Source organism: Hyla sarda, chromosome 4 (genome assembly GCF_029499605.1).
Source record: "Hyla sarda isolate aHylSar1 chromosome 4, aHylSar1.hap1, whole genome shotgun sequence".
Taxonomy (NCBI): domain Eukaryota; kingdom Metazoa; phylum Chordata; class Amphibia; order Anura; family Hylidae; genus Hyla; species Hyla sarda.
In genome coordinates this window covers 120,088,410-120,103,348 of record NC_079192.1, presented here as the reverse complement: position 1 = coordinate 120,103,348, position 14,939 = coordinate 120,088,410, and the positions used below count along the sequence as shown (strand labels likewise).

At 42.1% G+C, this 14,939-nt stretch overlaps 1 protein-coding gene across 1 annotated transcript in view; it reads right to left on the bottom strand.

The window, feature by feature from the left end:
* The window catches only part of RHCG (Rh family C glycoprotein), a 132,854-nt gene extending 120,001 nt beyond the window's left edge, over positions 1-12,853 (bottom strand). The window contains exon 1 of the mRNA XM_056569253.1: positions 12,570-12,853. Within this exon, the coding sequence (XP_056425228.1) occupies positions 12,570-12,753 (184 nt within the window). The 5' untranslated portion in view covers positions 12,754-12,853. The remainder of the gene's footprint in view (positions 1-12,569) is intronic.
* Positions 12,854-14,939: the final 2,086 nt, after the last annotated feature.

Sequence of the window (14,939 nt, the reverse complement as noted above, 5' to 3'; positions counted from 1 at the left end):
TTACCCTAGTTACAGTATTATGTGTGGGAGAAACTTTCAATACAAATCTCTAGGTGCCACTAAAAAGGGCATATAATTTTTTAGCATTTCTGCTTGGCAGATATCAGTTAAGGTCATTAAATGATATCACGGTCGATTTTATTATTTTTGCTAATCCTCCTCAGGCTATCAATAGTCAACTGGTTAGTATTGCTGATTTATCATTGCTTACCAAGGCAGATTTACCATATAGGTATCTGGAAAAGCAGGGGGAAAACCCTGATGGGAACGATAAGGGTATGAAGGGAACTTAGTTGGCAGATTTGTTTAAAAGACATTTCTACATTTATCTATCTAAAGTCAATGTTGAAACAACCCTTTTCAGATAAATTTATTCGATTTTCAGTCACAGAAATTTTAGATACAAATCTGTCATGTGTAAACACATTCGTGTTTTTTCCCCCAAGAAACAGTGTCACTCTTGTCAATAGCAACGGACCAGAAGTGCAGGACCTCTACCCCAGCGTAGGTGCACAACAGCACCTGGGGTTGAGCACCTCCTGCCATTTCAGACCATGTCAATGTAGTTGTTCAATGTTTAAATTATGAGTGTTAGGCATCCACACATTTATCTGGTGTAGGATATCTTTGTGGTACTTATGACCGTCTGCAGGCATCCTCCATTGTATGCATATTATGCTGGGGATCGCCCATAGCAATGGACCACAAGTGCAGGACCTCTACCCCAGCATAGGTGCACAACTGCACCTGGGGTTGAGCACCTCCTGCCATTTTAGACCATGTCAATGTAGTTGTTCAATGTTTAAATTATGAGTGTTACGCATCCACACATTTATCTGGTGTAGGATGTCATAGTTACATAGTTACATAGTTAGTATGGTTGAAAAAAGACATACGTCCATCAAGTCCAACCAGGGGATTGAAGGGAAGGATGTAAGGGGATAAGGGAAAGGGATGTGTTACTTATGACCGTCTGCAGGCATCCTCCATTGTATACATATTAAGCTGGGGATCGCCCATAGCAATGGACCACAAGTGCAGGACCTCCACTCCAGCGTAGGTGCACAACTGCACTTCGGGTTGAGTATCTCCTGCCATTTCAGACCACGTCAATGTAAGCTGTTTAAGGTCTAAAGACTATACTAATGTACCCCTTTTATCACATTGGGTAGCATTAAGGTTTCACCTGTGAGGCCGGCACTATATTAGCCACCCATGGTGGGACTTGTAGCCTGTCTCCCCCCTCCCATTGTATGTGTGCTCAGCCACACTGGAGGTAACCGGGGAACAGTCTGCAAGTCGGACCTAATGCTGCTGTAATTTGGTTCCTGGTTTTGCTTATCCTGCACAGGTAGGTTAGTGTTAGGTCCCGTACCACTTGAGAAACCTTGGCGTTGGTGTGCAGGCTCAGGTATGTCCTTCATATAAGGATATACTGGCTAATGTCTCAATTTTACATCATTTTTGAGGGTTAGCTAATGTCAATGTTTACATCTTCCACAGCAGTGAACCCATATTATGGTACTTGTGACCGTCTGCAGGCATCCTCCATTGTATGCATACTATGCTGGGGATCGCCCATAGCAACGGACCACAAGTGCAGGACCTCTACTCCAGCTTAGGTGCACAATTGCACTTGGGGTTGAGCACCTCCTGCCATTTCAGACCACGTCAATGTAGTTGTTCAATGTCACTCTTGTCCTTATGTGTGGTATTGAAGCTCAGTTCCTTAAAGTGAATAGGTGTGCACTGTCTGTTTTTGGAAAAAAGCTGCAATGTTTATCTATTCCCGAATAACTCTCTAATTTAGGGACAAAGTAATAGGATTTCTCTCATGAAAAATAATGGAAAGTTTATTATATAGTTTTAAAGGGAGATTACTTCTTAATTCCTCATATAAATGGTGATATGGTGACAGTAAAGGTTTAAGGTGTGTTGTACATCATGTTGTTATTAATGGAGAAAACCTGCTCAGGCTAGTGTGGCTCCAATGCCGCATAAGTCCATTGCTGCAGCATTAGCTGACTTACTCCTCCCTTAACTGAGGAATGATGGCTTCACCCTTTCTTGAAAGAAAGATTATATCAGAAACCTTTGCATGGCTATTGGCAGGTGGGAATGTGCTGTCAACAGCTGAGCCTTCTGCATACACACTGACAAATGAATAGACAGCAATGGCTACAGGTTGGGAAGAACTGCTGCTACTTCTCAAGGTACAAAGGGTCATTGGTCCTATTAAAGTTCTGAGATTCATCTGCCGAAAAATGTACAGCTTCTTTCCTTTTTATATAATTGGAAAGGTACATTACACTTATCTGCTTTATGTGATCTATCAGCATTATGTATCCTAAACACCTGCACAGGAAATTAGTGTATAAGGGAAAAAAAAGTCATTAATAGTTTATTATAATGATGGCTGTGCAAGAGAATGAAGGTGGCAGTGATATAAGTTAAGGTAATATACAGTACTAGTGATATGCAGTATTTAAATAGCAAAAGAAATATAGTTTGACACTGCTAGGTATATAAAAGTACGCTAAAACGGGTAATAGAGATGAAGGTTGCTGGAGTGAAGTGTATGGTGGTGCTCTGACACATGCATAGCAAAAATCCAATCGCAAAAACAAGCAGAAAGACTCACCAGTCTTCGTCTTCAAATCTTGACTTTATTGAAAGATACTCACATGAAACGTTACAGGAGAGGGACATTGGGGGGGGGGTACAGCAGGTAGCGGTAGCTGTTTCGCACAGACTAGTGCTTCATCTGGCCTCAACGCTCTTCAGAATTGTAGGTACACATGTACAGGTAAGTGAATAAGACAACCAATCACGTAAAGTTCACACCCTATCACGTGATTAAAATACGACAAGGGTGACAGGTAACCCATACTAAAGACACACTACCATGTTCACTTTATCGTTCAAGCCCAAAGGGCCTGCAGCATTAGTTTTAAGAATCCAATGAACTTCTCTTTTTAATAATTTTTTATCAGACCTTAAGACCACAAATGTTAATATTTCTCGGTTTCCATTCAATTACAAGGGATATAAGACGAGGGTCTCCCTTCTTGATGCGAATTGAGTAGAAGTGTTCTTACACGTATGAATAATTGTCGTATTGTCTTTCCGATGTAATAGAATCCCCAAGGACAGAAAATAGCATAAACAATATTTTTAGAGAGACATTTAATTAATTGATTTACAGTATGTACTATCAGACCTATTCATAAAGTTTTTGAACACATATTATATTTACAATAATTGCAATTTTTGACTTGAAGATTTCCTTTAGGTATAAAGGAATCTAGCCACATCGGTTTCTGATTTTTATTAGTGTTCTATTATTTTATTCATGGGTGTGTTTTCAAAAGTCAAAGCGAATCTTCTCTCTCCTTTCTTTCTATTTTTAAGTGTAAGTAATTTAGTTCATTCTTGATTATCAGCTTTTTTCTACCTTAACGTTAAGGGATATTGTTGCTCTTTTAATCTAACCACTAATTAATTTGTTTTCTGTTGGTAAGTTTCTTCGCACATATTGTTGTGTTTTAATCTGATAAATTGCCTATAAGGAATTCCTTTTTTCACTGCAAATCGGTGGGAGCTGTTATAGTGCAACAATATATTTTTATCAACTGTTTTCCTGTATCCCTCACTGATTAGTGTATTATTTTGTAATATTAGTCTCACTTCGAGAAATTCTAGTGTATCTCCTCCATATTGATGTGTAAAAGCCATATTCACTGTATTACATTCATTCCGATAATTCACAAATTCAACGAAAAGTTTTTTTGTACTGAACATACCAGCAGTACATCATCCACGAATCTAACGTAGGTTTTGATATACTGCAGGTATGGATTAGTAGTAGAATAGACATAGTGATGTTCAAATAAAGCCAGAAACAGATTAGCATATGTACAGGACAACGCTGGTCCCATAGGGGTCCCGGTGTCCTGCATATACCATCTGTCCAGGTATGTGAAGGTACTGTTGGTCAGAATGAAACGTAATGCCTCACAAAAAAAAGTCAATAAAATTTGCAATTTTATCAGTAGTTTGTAAGAACTCCCTAACTGCTGTACACCCGCTTCATGGGGGATGTGGGTGTACAGGCTAACAACATCAACAGAACATAATTTCCAATCACTCTGCCAATACATTTGTCTGACTGTATGGAGTAAATGTTGGGTGTCTTTGATGTACGACGGGATCGCAGGTAGCAATGATCGAGTAACCAATCTACAAAGTGAGATAAGTGCTCGGTCACTGAGCCAACACCCGTGACTATAGGTCTGCCTGGGGGGTGGCTCAGTGACTTGTGCACTTTAGGCGGGTGATACCATTTAGCTGGTGTGGGCATTTCTGGAATAAATGTTTTGGCATTTTTACAAGATAATATTCCCTTAGATACATAGCTTCTGAGAAATGATCTTAAATTAGAAAGAATTTTTAATGTGAGTGGGGTGTAAGTGGCTCTGTCAGATAGTTGCCTCTTGGCTTCTTCACAATATGTCTTAGACAGAACCACATCACTCCCACGCTTGTCAGATCTAGTAACTACTATATCGCTATGTTTTTTTTTTTAAACATTCAATATGGCAATTTCTTGTGTAGGTATATTAGAATTCGCTTCTGGTTCTTCTTTCTGGTTTTACTCCTGGGTCTTCAACATCAGAAGCTAATAAATCAACACATTCCAAATCTTTGAATTCAGATGGAACCAGAAAGCCCAAAGGACCTATAGTAGTAGGTATATCACCTTCCATCAACTGATGCTCACTAGGGGGTTTATTAACAAAAAATGTACACAAACTGATATCTTTCACTGCACGAGCTAAATCTATTTCAAACTGAACTTCATCAAAATTCTCTGCCAGTCCGTAATTAAGTCTTCTTGACAATAAGGAAACAGTGGCTTCATCCAAAGGAGTATCGGTGAGGTTGATCACATTAGAGGATAAATTTAACCTCTTAAGGACTCAGGGCGTACCTGTACGCCCTGAGCCCGGTCCCGGTGTGAAAAACGGGGTCACGCCATGACCCCGCATCACACCGGGTCGGTCCCGGCTGCTAACGATAGCCGGGACCCTGGGCTAACAGCGTGCGGCACTGATCGTTGTGCCGCGCGCTGTTAACCTTTCAGACGCGGCACTCAAAGTTGACCACAGCATCTGAGAACGAAAGTAAACGCTTCCTTGCAGCTCAGTCGGGCTGATCGGGACATCTCGATAAAATCGCGATGTTCCAATCAGCTGGGACGCAGGTGGAGGTCTCCTTACCTCTCTCCGCGGCATCCGATCGTCGATTGATTGCTCCAAGCCTGAGCTACAGGCTTGAGCAATCAAGCCCCTATCTGACTGATCCGTGCAAAGCTATGGTTTTGCAGGGATCAGCATAGGAGATCAGTGAATGCAGTGTTATAGGTCTCTATGGGAGCTATAGCACTGCAAAAAAAAGTGGAAAAAAAAAGTTAAAACAAAGGTTATTCAACCCCTTCCCTAATAAAAGTTTGAATCACCCCCCTTTTCCCATAAAAAAAAACTGTGTAAATAAAAATTAACATATGTGGTATCGCCGTGTGCATAAATGTCCAAACTATAAAATTATATCATTAAATAAACCGCATGGTCAATGGCGCACGCGCAAAAAAATTCCAAAGTCCAAAATAGCGTATTTTTGGTCACTTTTAATATCATAAAAAAATCAATAAAAGGGATCAAAAAGTCCTATCAACACAATAATGGTACCAATAAAAACTTCAGAACACGGCACAAAAAATGAGCCCTTATACCGGCCCGTACGCGGAAAATTAAAAAAGTAACAGGGGTCAGAAGATGACAATTTTAAACGTATAAATTTTCCTGCATGTAGTTATGATTTTTTTCAGAAGTGCAACAAAATCAAACCTATATAAGTAGGGTATCGTTTTAACCGTATGGACCTACAGAATAAAGATAAGGTGTAATTTTGACCAAAAAATGCACTGCGTAGAAATTGAAGCCCCCAAAACTTACAAAATTACATTTTTTCATTTTGCTGTGGATTTTTTGGTACAATGACTAATGTCACTGCAAAGTAGAATTGGTGGCGCAAAAAATAAGCCATCATATGGATTTTTAGGTGCAAAATTGAAAGCGTTATGATTTTTAGAAGGTGATGAGGAAAAAATGAAAATGCAAAAACGGAAAAACGCTAAGTCCTTAAGGGGTTAAGATCTCCACGTTACTGATTTCCTTTTCTTCATTTCTCTTTGAAGGTGTTCGCTTCCCTCGGCCCCGTCGACATTGCGCGGTTTCTCATTTTGCACAACCTTTTTCTCTTTTGAATAATGTTTATTCTTCTTGGTGTAAGGTTGTTCGCAGGGACTTGAGATTTAATATGCCAGGAGAATATTTGATTAGATTCATAGTCCCATTTATCTTGGATACATTTGTCACATTTATTCACTTTAATTGACTCTTGTGTCGCCACTAACTTTTAATCCAGCTTGGAAAAGAATAGCGTAGCTTGGTCTTGCGTAGTTCTTTTCACATATTCATTTTTGGCTTTCATTAAATCAGTGGAAACTATCGTATTCAATACGATTCCTGGTTAGGACTATTTGCAGTAATTTCAGAGAATGTTCATGTGGGCTTGTTTCCATGTGTCTAAGAACACTGTGTCATCTTGGAATTGTGCTGGAATTTTAAACGACCGTAGACCCCTAGTTGCTCGTTCACATTGAACATATGACTGGAGTGAATTCACGGATATTTTGCGGTCTGCCAGCATGGTGATGCGGTGTTCCAGTGTCTTAGTACTGATGATCTCCAAATAATCCTTGTAGTTGCAATCGAGAAAGTACCCCCCCCCCCCCTGTGTCCTCTCTCCCTGTGAGTAGAGCAGCTTCACATATCTCTTTAGACCTGTCTGGATCCATTTCCATGTTTTGTGGCTTTTATACCTTATGTGGCGTGCTCTGAACTCAAAAACAGTTCACAAGGTAAATAGCAAAATAAATTTAGTTTGGCACTGCTAGGTATATAAAAGTACGCTAAAATGGGTAATTATAGGACTACAACTGATATAGATGCAGCAGTGCTAAATTTGTCTTTTAAAGTGGTTCTCCGGTGCTTACACATCTTATCCCCTATCCAAAGGATAGGCCATAAGATGCCTGATCACGGGAATCCCGCCGCTGGCGACGCCCGTGATCTTGCACGCGGCACCCCGTTTGTAATCAGTCCCTGGAGTGTGTTCGCTCCGGGTCTGATTACGGGCGACCACCGGGCCGGCGGCGTGTGATGCAAGCCTACGGGAGGGGGCTAACATGCTCCGGGGACTGATTACAAATGGCGTTCCGCGTGCAAGATCCCGGGGGTCCCCAGCGGCGGGACTCCCGCGATCAGGCATCTTATCCCCTATCCTTTGGATAGGGGATAAGATGTGTAAGCACCGGAGAACCCCTTTAAGGGAGACATTGTTTCCTTGTCGTGGTAACTTTATAAATTGATATGTCTCAGCAGGTTTACCTGCAGTCCTATGTGAAGCCTCAGAGAAACCTAATGAACGATATTTATCAAGGGATTTAGAGGTTTTATTTTTTGCTTACCAAATTCGCATATGCGCTTAAGCAACTTTTTGTGCGACGTTTGTAGGTAAGCAAAAAATACCAGTCAGCCGTACCTAAGCAATTTTCAGTTTTCACTTTGCAGTGGTCGGGAATTTATCAAGTGTGAAAGTCGCACATAAGCAAAAAAAAGTTGCAAATCCCTTTAAAAAAAAGTCTCAAGTGTAAGCCAGGTCAGGCCTGGCTTACAAACTTGCTTTTGACAGCATTTTCAAAAAGTCGCAGCTCCGCTCCCTAACACTCGCTCACATCTACCACCCACCAGCAAGCTGTTGGGACTACAACTCTTAGCATGTCCTCACTGCAAGGGCATGCTGGGAAGTCCTGTAATAGCTAGCGGGTGGGTGATAGAATGCGGTAGGGGGTGATGCCGACCAACAGGAATTTTAAATTACAGCACTGTAACTTCATATTTTTCGAGCAGACCTCTGATTGATCCAGACCTCCTTGCCAATTACAGCTGCCAGAGTGAAATATGAAGTTACAGTGTTGTAACTTCATTTCCCCGCTGGGAAGCCAAGGAGTGGAGCACAAGCCACCTGCTTCCCTGTCACCCGCGCCGCAAGACTACAACTCCCAGCATGTCCTTATTGTAAGAACATGCTGGGAGTTGTAGTGGTGCAGCATGGGGGGGGGGGCAGAAGATGTGCGGGTGGTGACAAGTTTGTTGCAGGACTAAAGTTTCCAGCATGGCCTTGTGATGTCAGTGGGGTACAATGCAGGGTAGCTGTTACAACCCTTGGGGCAGATGTTATTAACCCCTTCTTGTCATGACGCAAGGGCTTGGTTTAGCCTTAACCACCCAAAGGTAATACCGCTGCTCCTGAGCTAGGCACGGGGGCAATGAAGACACCGACGCCAAGTTATGGACAATGGTAGCTTTACTGAGGGTAGACAGATGACACAGTCTATACAGTACAGCCAATATCCCAAGGAGGTGACCAGTGACACAGGGGGACCTCGCAGGCTTGCTGGGACTTGCAGTATGCAGAGACACTTTAGTGCAGGCCAGGGTGACTATATAGAAGACTTGACTTGACTGACTTTGAGCTTAATTGAGCTGACTTATGGCTGCAGACGTTAGGCTTGAGGCCTCCAATGCTCTGCTCTGATATGACTGCACTGGACCTCAGCAGGAATATCAATGAGTTAAGAGAGAGATTGCAGCCCCTCCTCTGGTTTTATAGGGGGGCTGTGCAAGGAGCCCATAGGTCACCTGGGGTCAACTGGTCACTAGTGCCTCCTGGGTAACAATCACATGGTAACAGCTATTAAAGAAACAGTACATTTTATTATACCACTTATGTATATAGGGGATAACACACAAAGGGGGCCCTAGGGACATGGAGAGACTCTGCCTGACAGGGCAGGAAAAGTACAGGGACACACCATCCCGTACTGGGACACCACACCCTTAGAGTAAGGACAAACTGGGAGTTGTAGTCCTGCAGCTTGCCACCCGCCCGCACCGCACGACTGTAAGGGCATGCTAAGAGTTGGAGCCATGCTTTGGGGCAGGTGACAAGCTTGTCACCCGCCTGCACATCTCCTGCCTGAGCAGCATAACTACAACTTCCAGCATGTCCTTACTGCAAGGGCATGCTGGGAGTTGTAGCCCAGCGCAGTAAGTAGGATAAAGCAGGAACTCTTTATTGCGGATCACATGTATATTTACAATAGCCAATGCGTTTCGGATCAAGCTGGACCCTTAATCATGGCATGATTGATTGATTGATGTGAGATGTGCGGGCGGGTGACAATAAACTTACTAACCTATTTTCTGCATTTTTTTCTTCTTATTTCAGAAACTGTGCACTACTTCAGATTTGATAGACTACTACCATGACCAGCATTTTTTTATGTCAATAAAATGGTTAACGAGGGCTTGTGGGGAAGTGTTTTTAAAAATTTTTTTTTTAAATGTTTTGTGTTTTTTTTTATTTACTTCACAGGCTTAGTGGTGGAAGCTGTCTTATAGACGGAATCCATTACTAAGCTGGGCTTAGCATTAGTCCCAAAAATAGCTATTGTTAACCCCTAATTATTACCCCGGTTCCCACCATCACAGGGGTGCCGGGAAGAGCAGGTACCAACAGCCCTGGAGCATCAAAAATGGCGCTCCTGGGCCTAGGCGGTAAGAGGTTGGCGTTATTTAGGCTGGGGAAAAAAAATATATATTTTTTGAAGCATAGTGATTAGGCATGTAAACTGGCAAACCATGACAATACTAACCATACAGGTGAAAGGACTTGAAATCTGGTGAACGTTATCCAAAAATGATGTAGGTTTGTAGATGGTAAGTAATGACATACTGCTAAATTTAGAGTCTTTCCTCAATGGCTGGTTACAGTTAGCAGCCACAAAAAGTTAGAGAAGATGTTCAGTGGATAAAAACGTATCCCCTATCTGCAGGCTAGGGGATAAGAAGCTGATTGTGGGGGGATCTGACTGCTGGGACCCCGCGCAATTTCCCGTACTGGGCTCAGGCTTGGCCCTTGCTCTGCTTCACTAAATCGCATCTCGTACCCAGCAGGAAGCTGGTTGAAACACGCCCCCTCCCTTCCTCTTCTCTGTTCAGACTACAGATTTGGTGCAGTTGAATTCCGCCAGCAGAAAGTATGGCCACCTAAGAATGAACGTGTTAATTCTTTGGGCAAAATTCTGCCACACTACATTGCCATCTATGAGATGATGTGAGATTTTGGTGGAGCCTGCTGCAGGCGAACATTTAGCCGGTGGATCTCCACAACTTATAACAACAACTTAGACTATTTATCCCCTATTCACAAAGTGATTTACCACTGCAATCCCAAGAATGGAAATCTAAGTCTCACAATACCAAAAGAGTGGGGAGATACACATAGGCACTGCTGTTCCATTCATTGTCTATGTAGCTGCTGTAGATTACATGCTTTCTCTGGCAGCTCCATAGACAATAATGAGACAGCCACTAATCCCTTATCCTTTGGATAAGTGTGATCAGTTGAAATACCCCTTCATAGTCTATTCACACGTACAGTATTCTGTGCAGATTTCTGCTGTAGATTTCAATGTAAACTAAATGACTGAGCACAGCTTCTAATCTGCAGTTACAAATCCTGCGCATCAAATCCTTCTAAGGGTACGTTCCTATGCACAGGATTTGGTACGTTCCGATGCGCAGGATTTGTAACTGCAGATTAGAAGCTGTGATCAGTCATTTAGTTTACATTGAAATCTGCAGCAGAAAATCCTGTACATCAAATCTGCATACATGTGAACATACCCTAAGGGTGCATTTACACGCTAGTAACTAGCAGCGGGTTTCACGCTGCGGGAAAACCGCTGCGAGTTACACTACCATTAATTTGAATGAGTCCACGGACAGTCCGAAAATCTGACACTATTGCAGACTGTCTGTGGACCCATTTAAATCAATGGTAGCGTAACTCGCAGCAGGATTCCCGCAGTGGGAAACCGACTGCTGTGAATGCACCCTAAATGACATTATGTGTTGCAAATATCAAAAGGCTATTGGAGAAAAAGTGACTTATTCTACTATATGGTGTAATATTATTAACAATAGATTAGTTACATATTTTACTCTAGCTATTACCAATGAATTTACACATTACTAAAAAATACAATATCTTTAGTCAATACTGACTGTGTGTGGACATGGATTTCAAATTCTACAAAGTAAAGAGAGAATAGATGTCATGGGCAGACTCACCTCAACCATTTGGATCAATTGCCGGGGGAGGCAAAGACCCATAATCAAATGCAGGAATCATTAAAGGGGTACTCTGGTGCTAAGAATAGGGGATAGGGGATAAGATGCCTGACCACGGGGGTCCCGCTGCAGGGGACTCCCGTGATCTTGCACGCAGCATCCCGTTATAATCAGTGCCCGGAGCATGTTCGCTCGGGGTCTGATTACTGGCGATCACGGGGGCCGGAGCATTGTGACTTCACGGCCCCGTCCCCGTGTGATGTCACGCTCCGCCCCCTCAATGCAAGCCTATGGGAGGGGGCGTGGCAGCTGTCACACCCCCTCCCATAGGCTTGCATTGAGGGGGCGGAGCGTGATGTCACACGGGGGCGGGGCCGTGAAGTCACAATGCTCTGACCCTCGTGATCGCCAGTAATCAGACCCCGAGCGAACATGCTCCGGGCACTGATTATAACGGGGTGCTGCGTGCAAGATCACGGGAGTCCCCAGCGGCGGGACCCCCGCGATAAGGCATCTTATCCCCTATCCCCTATCCTTAGCGCCGGAGTACCCCTTTAAAGGGGTTATCCAGCATTAGAAAAATACAGCTGCTTTCTTTCAGAAACAGTGCCACTCTTGTCCGAAGTTTGTGTGTGATATCCCAGCTCAGTATAATGTAAGTGAATAGAGAAAAGTTTTAATACCACACTCAACCTGAGGACAAGTGGACCGCTGTGATTTGGAAGAAAGCAGCTAAATTTGTCTATTCCTGGAAAAAAAATGTATCAGCTAAATTCAGCTCAAATACAAATGATAATGCTGAAAATAAAATATCTTATTCCAGCTAAAGTGTACAGTAACATGATCACGATGGGGTGTAAAGGACCTATGACATTTATTGCCAGATTTTTGTCTTTTTACCTCTATATATGGTGGTGTAATAAACAGGAATATAAATACAATGTAGTGCCTAAAACTAGGTTCTTTAAAAATATGCTGGTCCTTGATGGGAGAATTTTCAAATTACAATGATTTAAAATATCAATATTTCTATTTTTATCCACAGGGAAAGCAGGGAAAATCAAATCTAAAATGTATGGACTTTGGAGATTTATTCCATATTTCCTTTTCTCTGGCATTATACCTTCACACATATTGTTACCAAGACTGTGAAACAGAGTTAAACCAAACTTTGTAAATAAGACATAACTACTAAGCAATTGCAATACAAGAGTAGGGAGTCTAGACAGACATCTGAAATATACTTACTTGGATACCTGTAGTAGAAATCATTTTCAATATTACTGCTATTTTTCTTTTTTATCTCCTCCTGCCAATGGGGATCCGCACCAATATCATATCGAGCAAAAACTCCAAACAGTATGATCATAGCAAGCTGCCAGATGAAGCATATGAGTGGCAGTTTCCATCGCATATAGGTGTTGTTTCCCATATTGGATGCTTAGTGTGATATGCTTCAAGGCAATGTTAGCTTATGGCATATGTATGTCCACTCAGCTCTACAAGGTTCAAATGATGACTCAAAAGTCTTCTTTGTTCTATATAAAGGAGCTAAGGGGAGTGAAAATTGTGTTATACCACAACATACCAATCCTGATTAAAGGTGGAGCTACAGTGATTTGTGTGGCAGCTCTCAAAGTATTCCTGTCTGTCATCTACTTTACAGGTAGAATTCTAGTCCGGTCAAGAACAAGTAGTTAGTTACTCATTGCCTTGTTATACTGACAATTTATTGCTCTAAAGCAAATAGTCTAATAACCATGTACATTGCATAAAAGTCCTATATAAATCCCAATTACTTAGGAGCTCACTTAACTGAGGTCACCTGACATAAACTGCAGAAACATGCAATATTGTAAAACTTAAAGCCTATATTAAAATAGACACTCCACCAAAGCTAGCCGGCAGCCTAGGCACACAGGCTAATTTAAAGTAAATCTGTCATCAGTATCACCCACCCTAGCTGCAGGCTTGTAGTGCGGGTGATACTGATCAAAATGATACTTACCGCATCTTGATCCGTCACTCCGTTTTGCCATAATTCTTATTTTCTCTATATGCAAATTAGTTGCTCGGAGCATGAGTGGAGCTACGAACCCTAGACATCCGGGGACTGTGATGTCATATATTCCGGGTGGGCACTCCGCCCGTCTCCTCCATCTTCATAGTCCTTCTCCCTGCTCGCTCAGTGTACGTTACTGTTCGGCACATGCGCCACTCCATTGGGACACCCAGAAGTGGCGTACAGCTGAGCTTCATTCCAGCGTCCTTGCGCGCCTGAACACTGCTTCCTGACTTACCCAGGGAGCGGCGCATGCGCTGAACAGTAACGTACAATGAGCAAGCAGGGAGGGGGATTATGAAGATGGAGGAGCCGGGCGGAGTGCCCACCCAGCATAGATGACATCACAGAACCCAGAGCAGGGTTCTTAGCTCCGCCCATGCCCCAAGCAACTAATTTGCATATGCAGAAAAAGAAGAATTACAGCGGAGCAGAGCGACGGATCAAGATGTGATAAGTATCATTTTGATCAGTATCACCTGCACTACAAGCCTGTATGACAGATTAGGCCTTCCAGTGTCAATTGGCAACACCATTTTAAGGCTAGGTTTCTACACAGGTTTTTTTTTTCTTTTTTGGGGGAGGGGAAGGGGCTGCCACTGTAGTTCTTGAGCCAAAGCCAGAAGTGTATTCAAAAGGAATGGGAAATATAAAGGAAGGACTTATACTTCTCCTTCCTACTGCATCCACTTCTGATTTTGGCTCAATAACTGCAGTGGCAGTTTTCCAAATAAACACTACAGTAAAGAAAAAACCTGTGTGGAAACCAAGACTAAAGGAGTTGTCTGGCTAGAAAAATATTTCAGGTTGCTTTGATTTTTGACATATTTCAGGATATTTAGCGTGCTTATGATATCACAAATAATGACCATCAACACAGCAGGGCCAGAGAGATAACCTAAGAAAGTGAGATATACTGGGAAATTTGTTCAGTATTTTGATTCAGATTTTTTGCTAAAACCAGGAGTAGAACTGACAGAGAAAAAAAAAACTAAAATGGAAAATTTTTTCTCTTTTTAGTTTTGACGAAAAATACTGTCTAAAACATTGTGTACAAACTCATTCTTAGGGAAGTATCCTCTGGGATTCATGAATACTGCAAGTGTACCTTTAAAAATCCCCTAAGACTAAGTTTCCACTTGGTTTTTTTTCTGCCAGTTTTTGGAATACTGCCACTGCAGTATTTGAGCCAAAGTCAGAAGTGGATCCATAAGGGAGGAGTAGTGTAAGTCCTTCCTTTATATGTCCTATTCCTTATGAATACACTTCTGGCTTTGGCTCAAAAACTGCAGTGGCAGTATTCCAAAAACTGCCAGAAAAAAAACAAGTGGAAACTTAGCCTTAGGGACTACAAAACAAAAGCAAAAAAGCATAAAAAAAAAAAAATAACCCCCCTTTGCCCATTTTTCAAATTCAAATTAACTACCCCCTTTCCCCAAAAAAATATTAATATATTTGGTATTGCCTTGTGCATGGTCAACAATGTAAATAAAAAATACAGTTAACAGTAGTGCGATGTAGTCGCATCATATTCCAGAAAAAATAGAATACAAAGC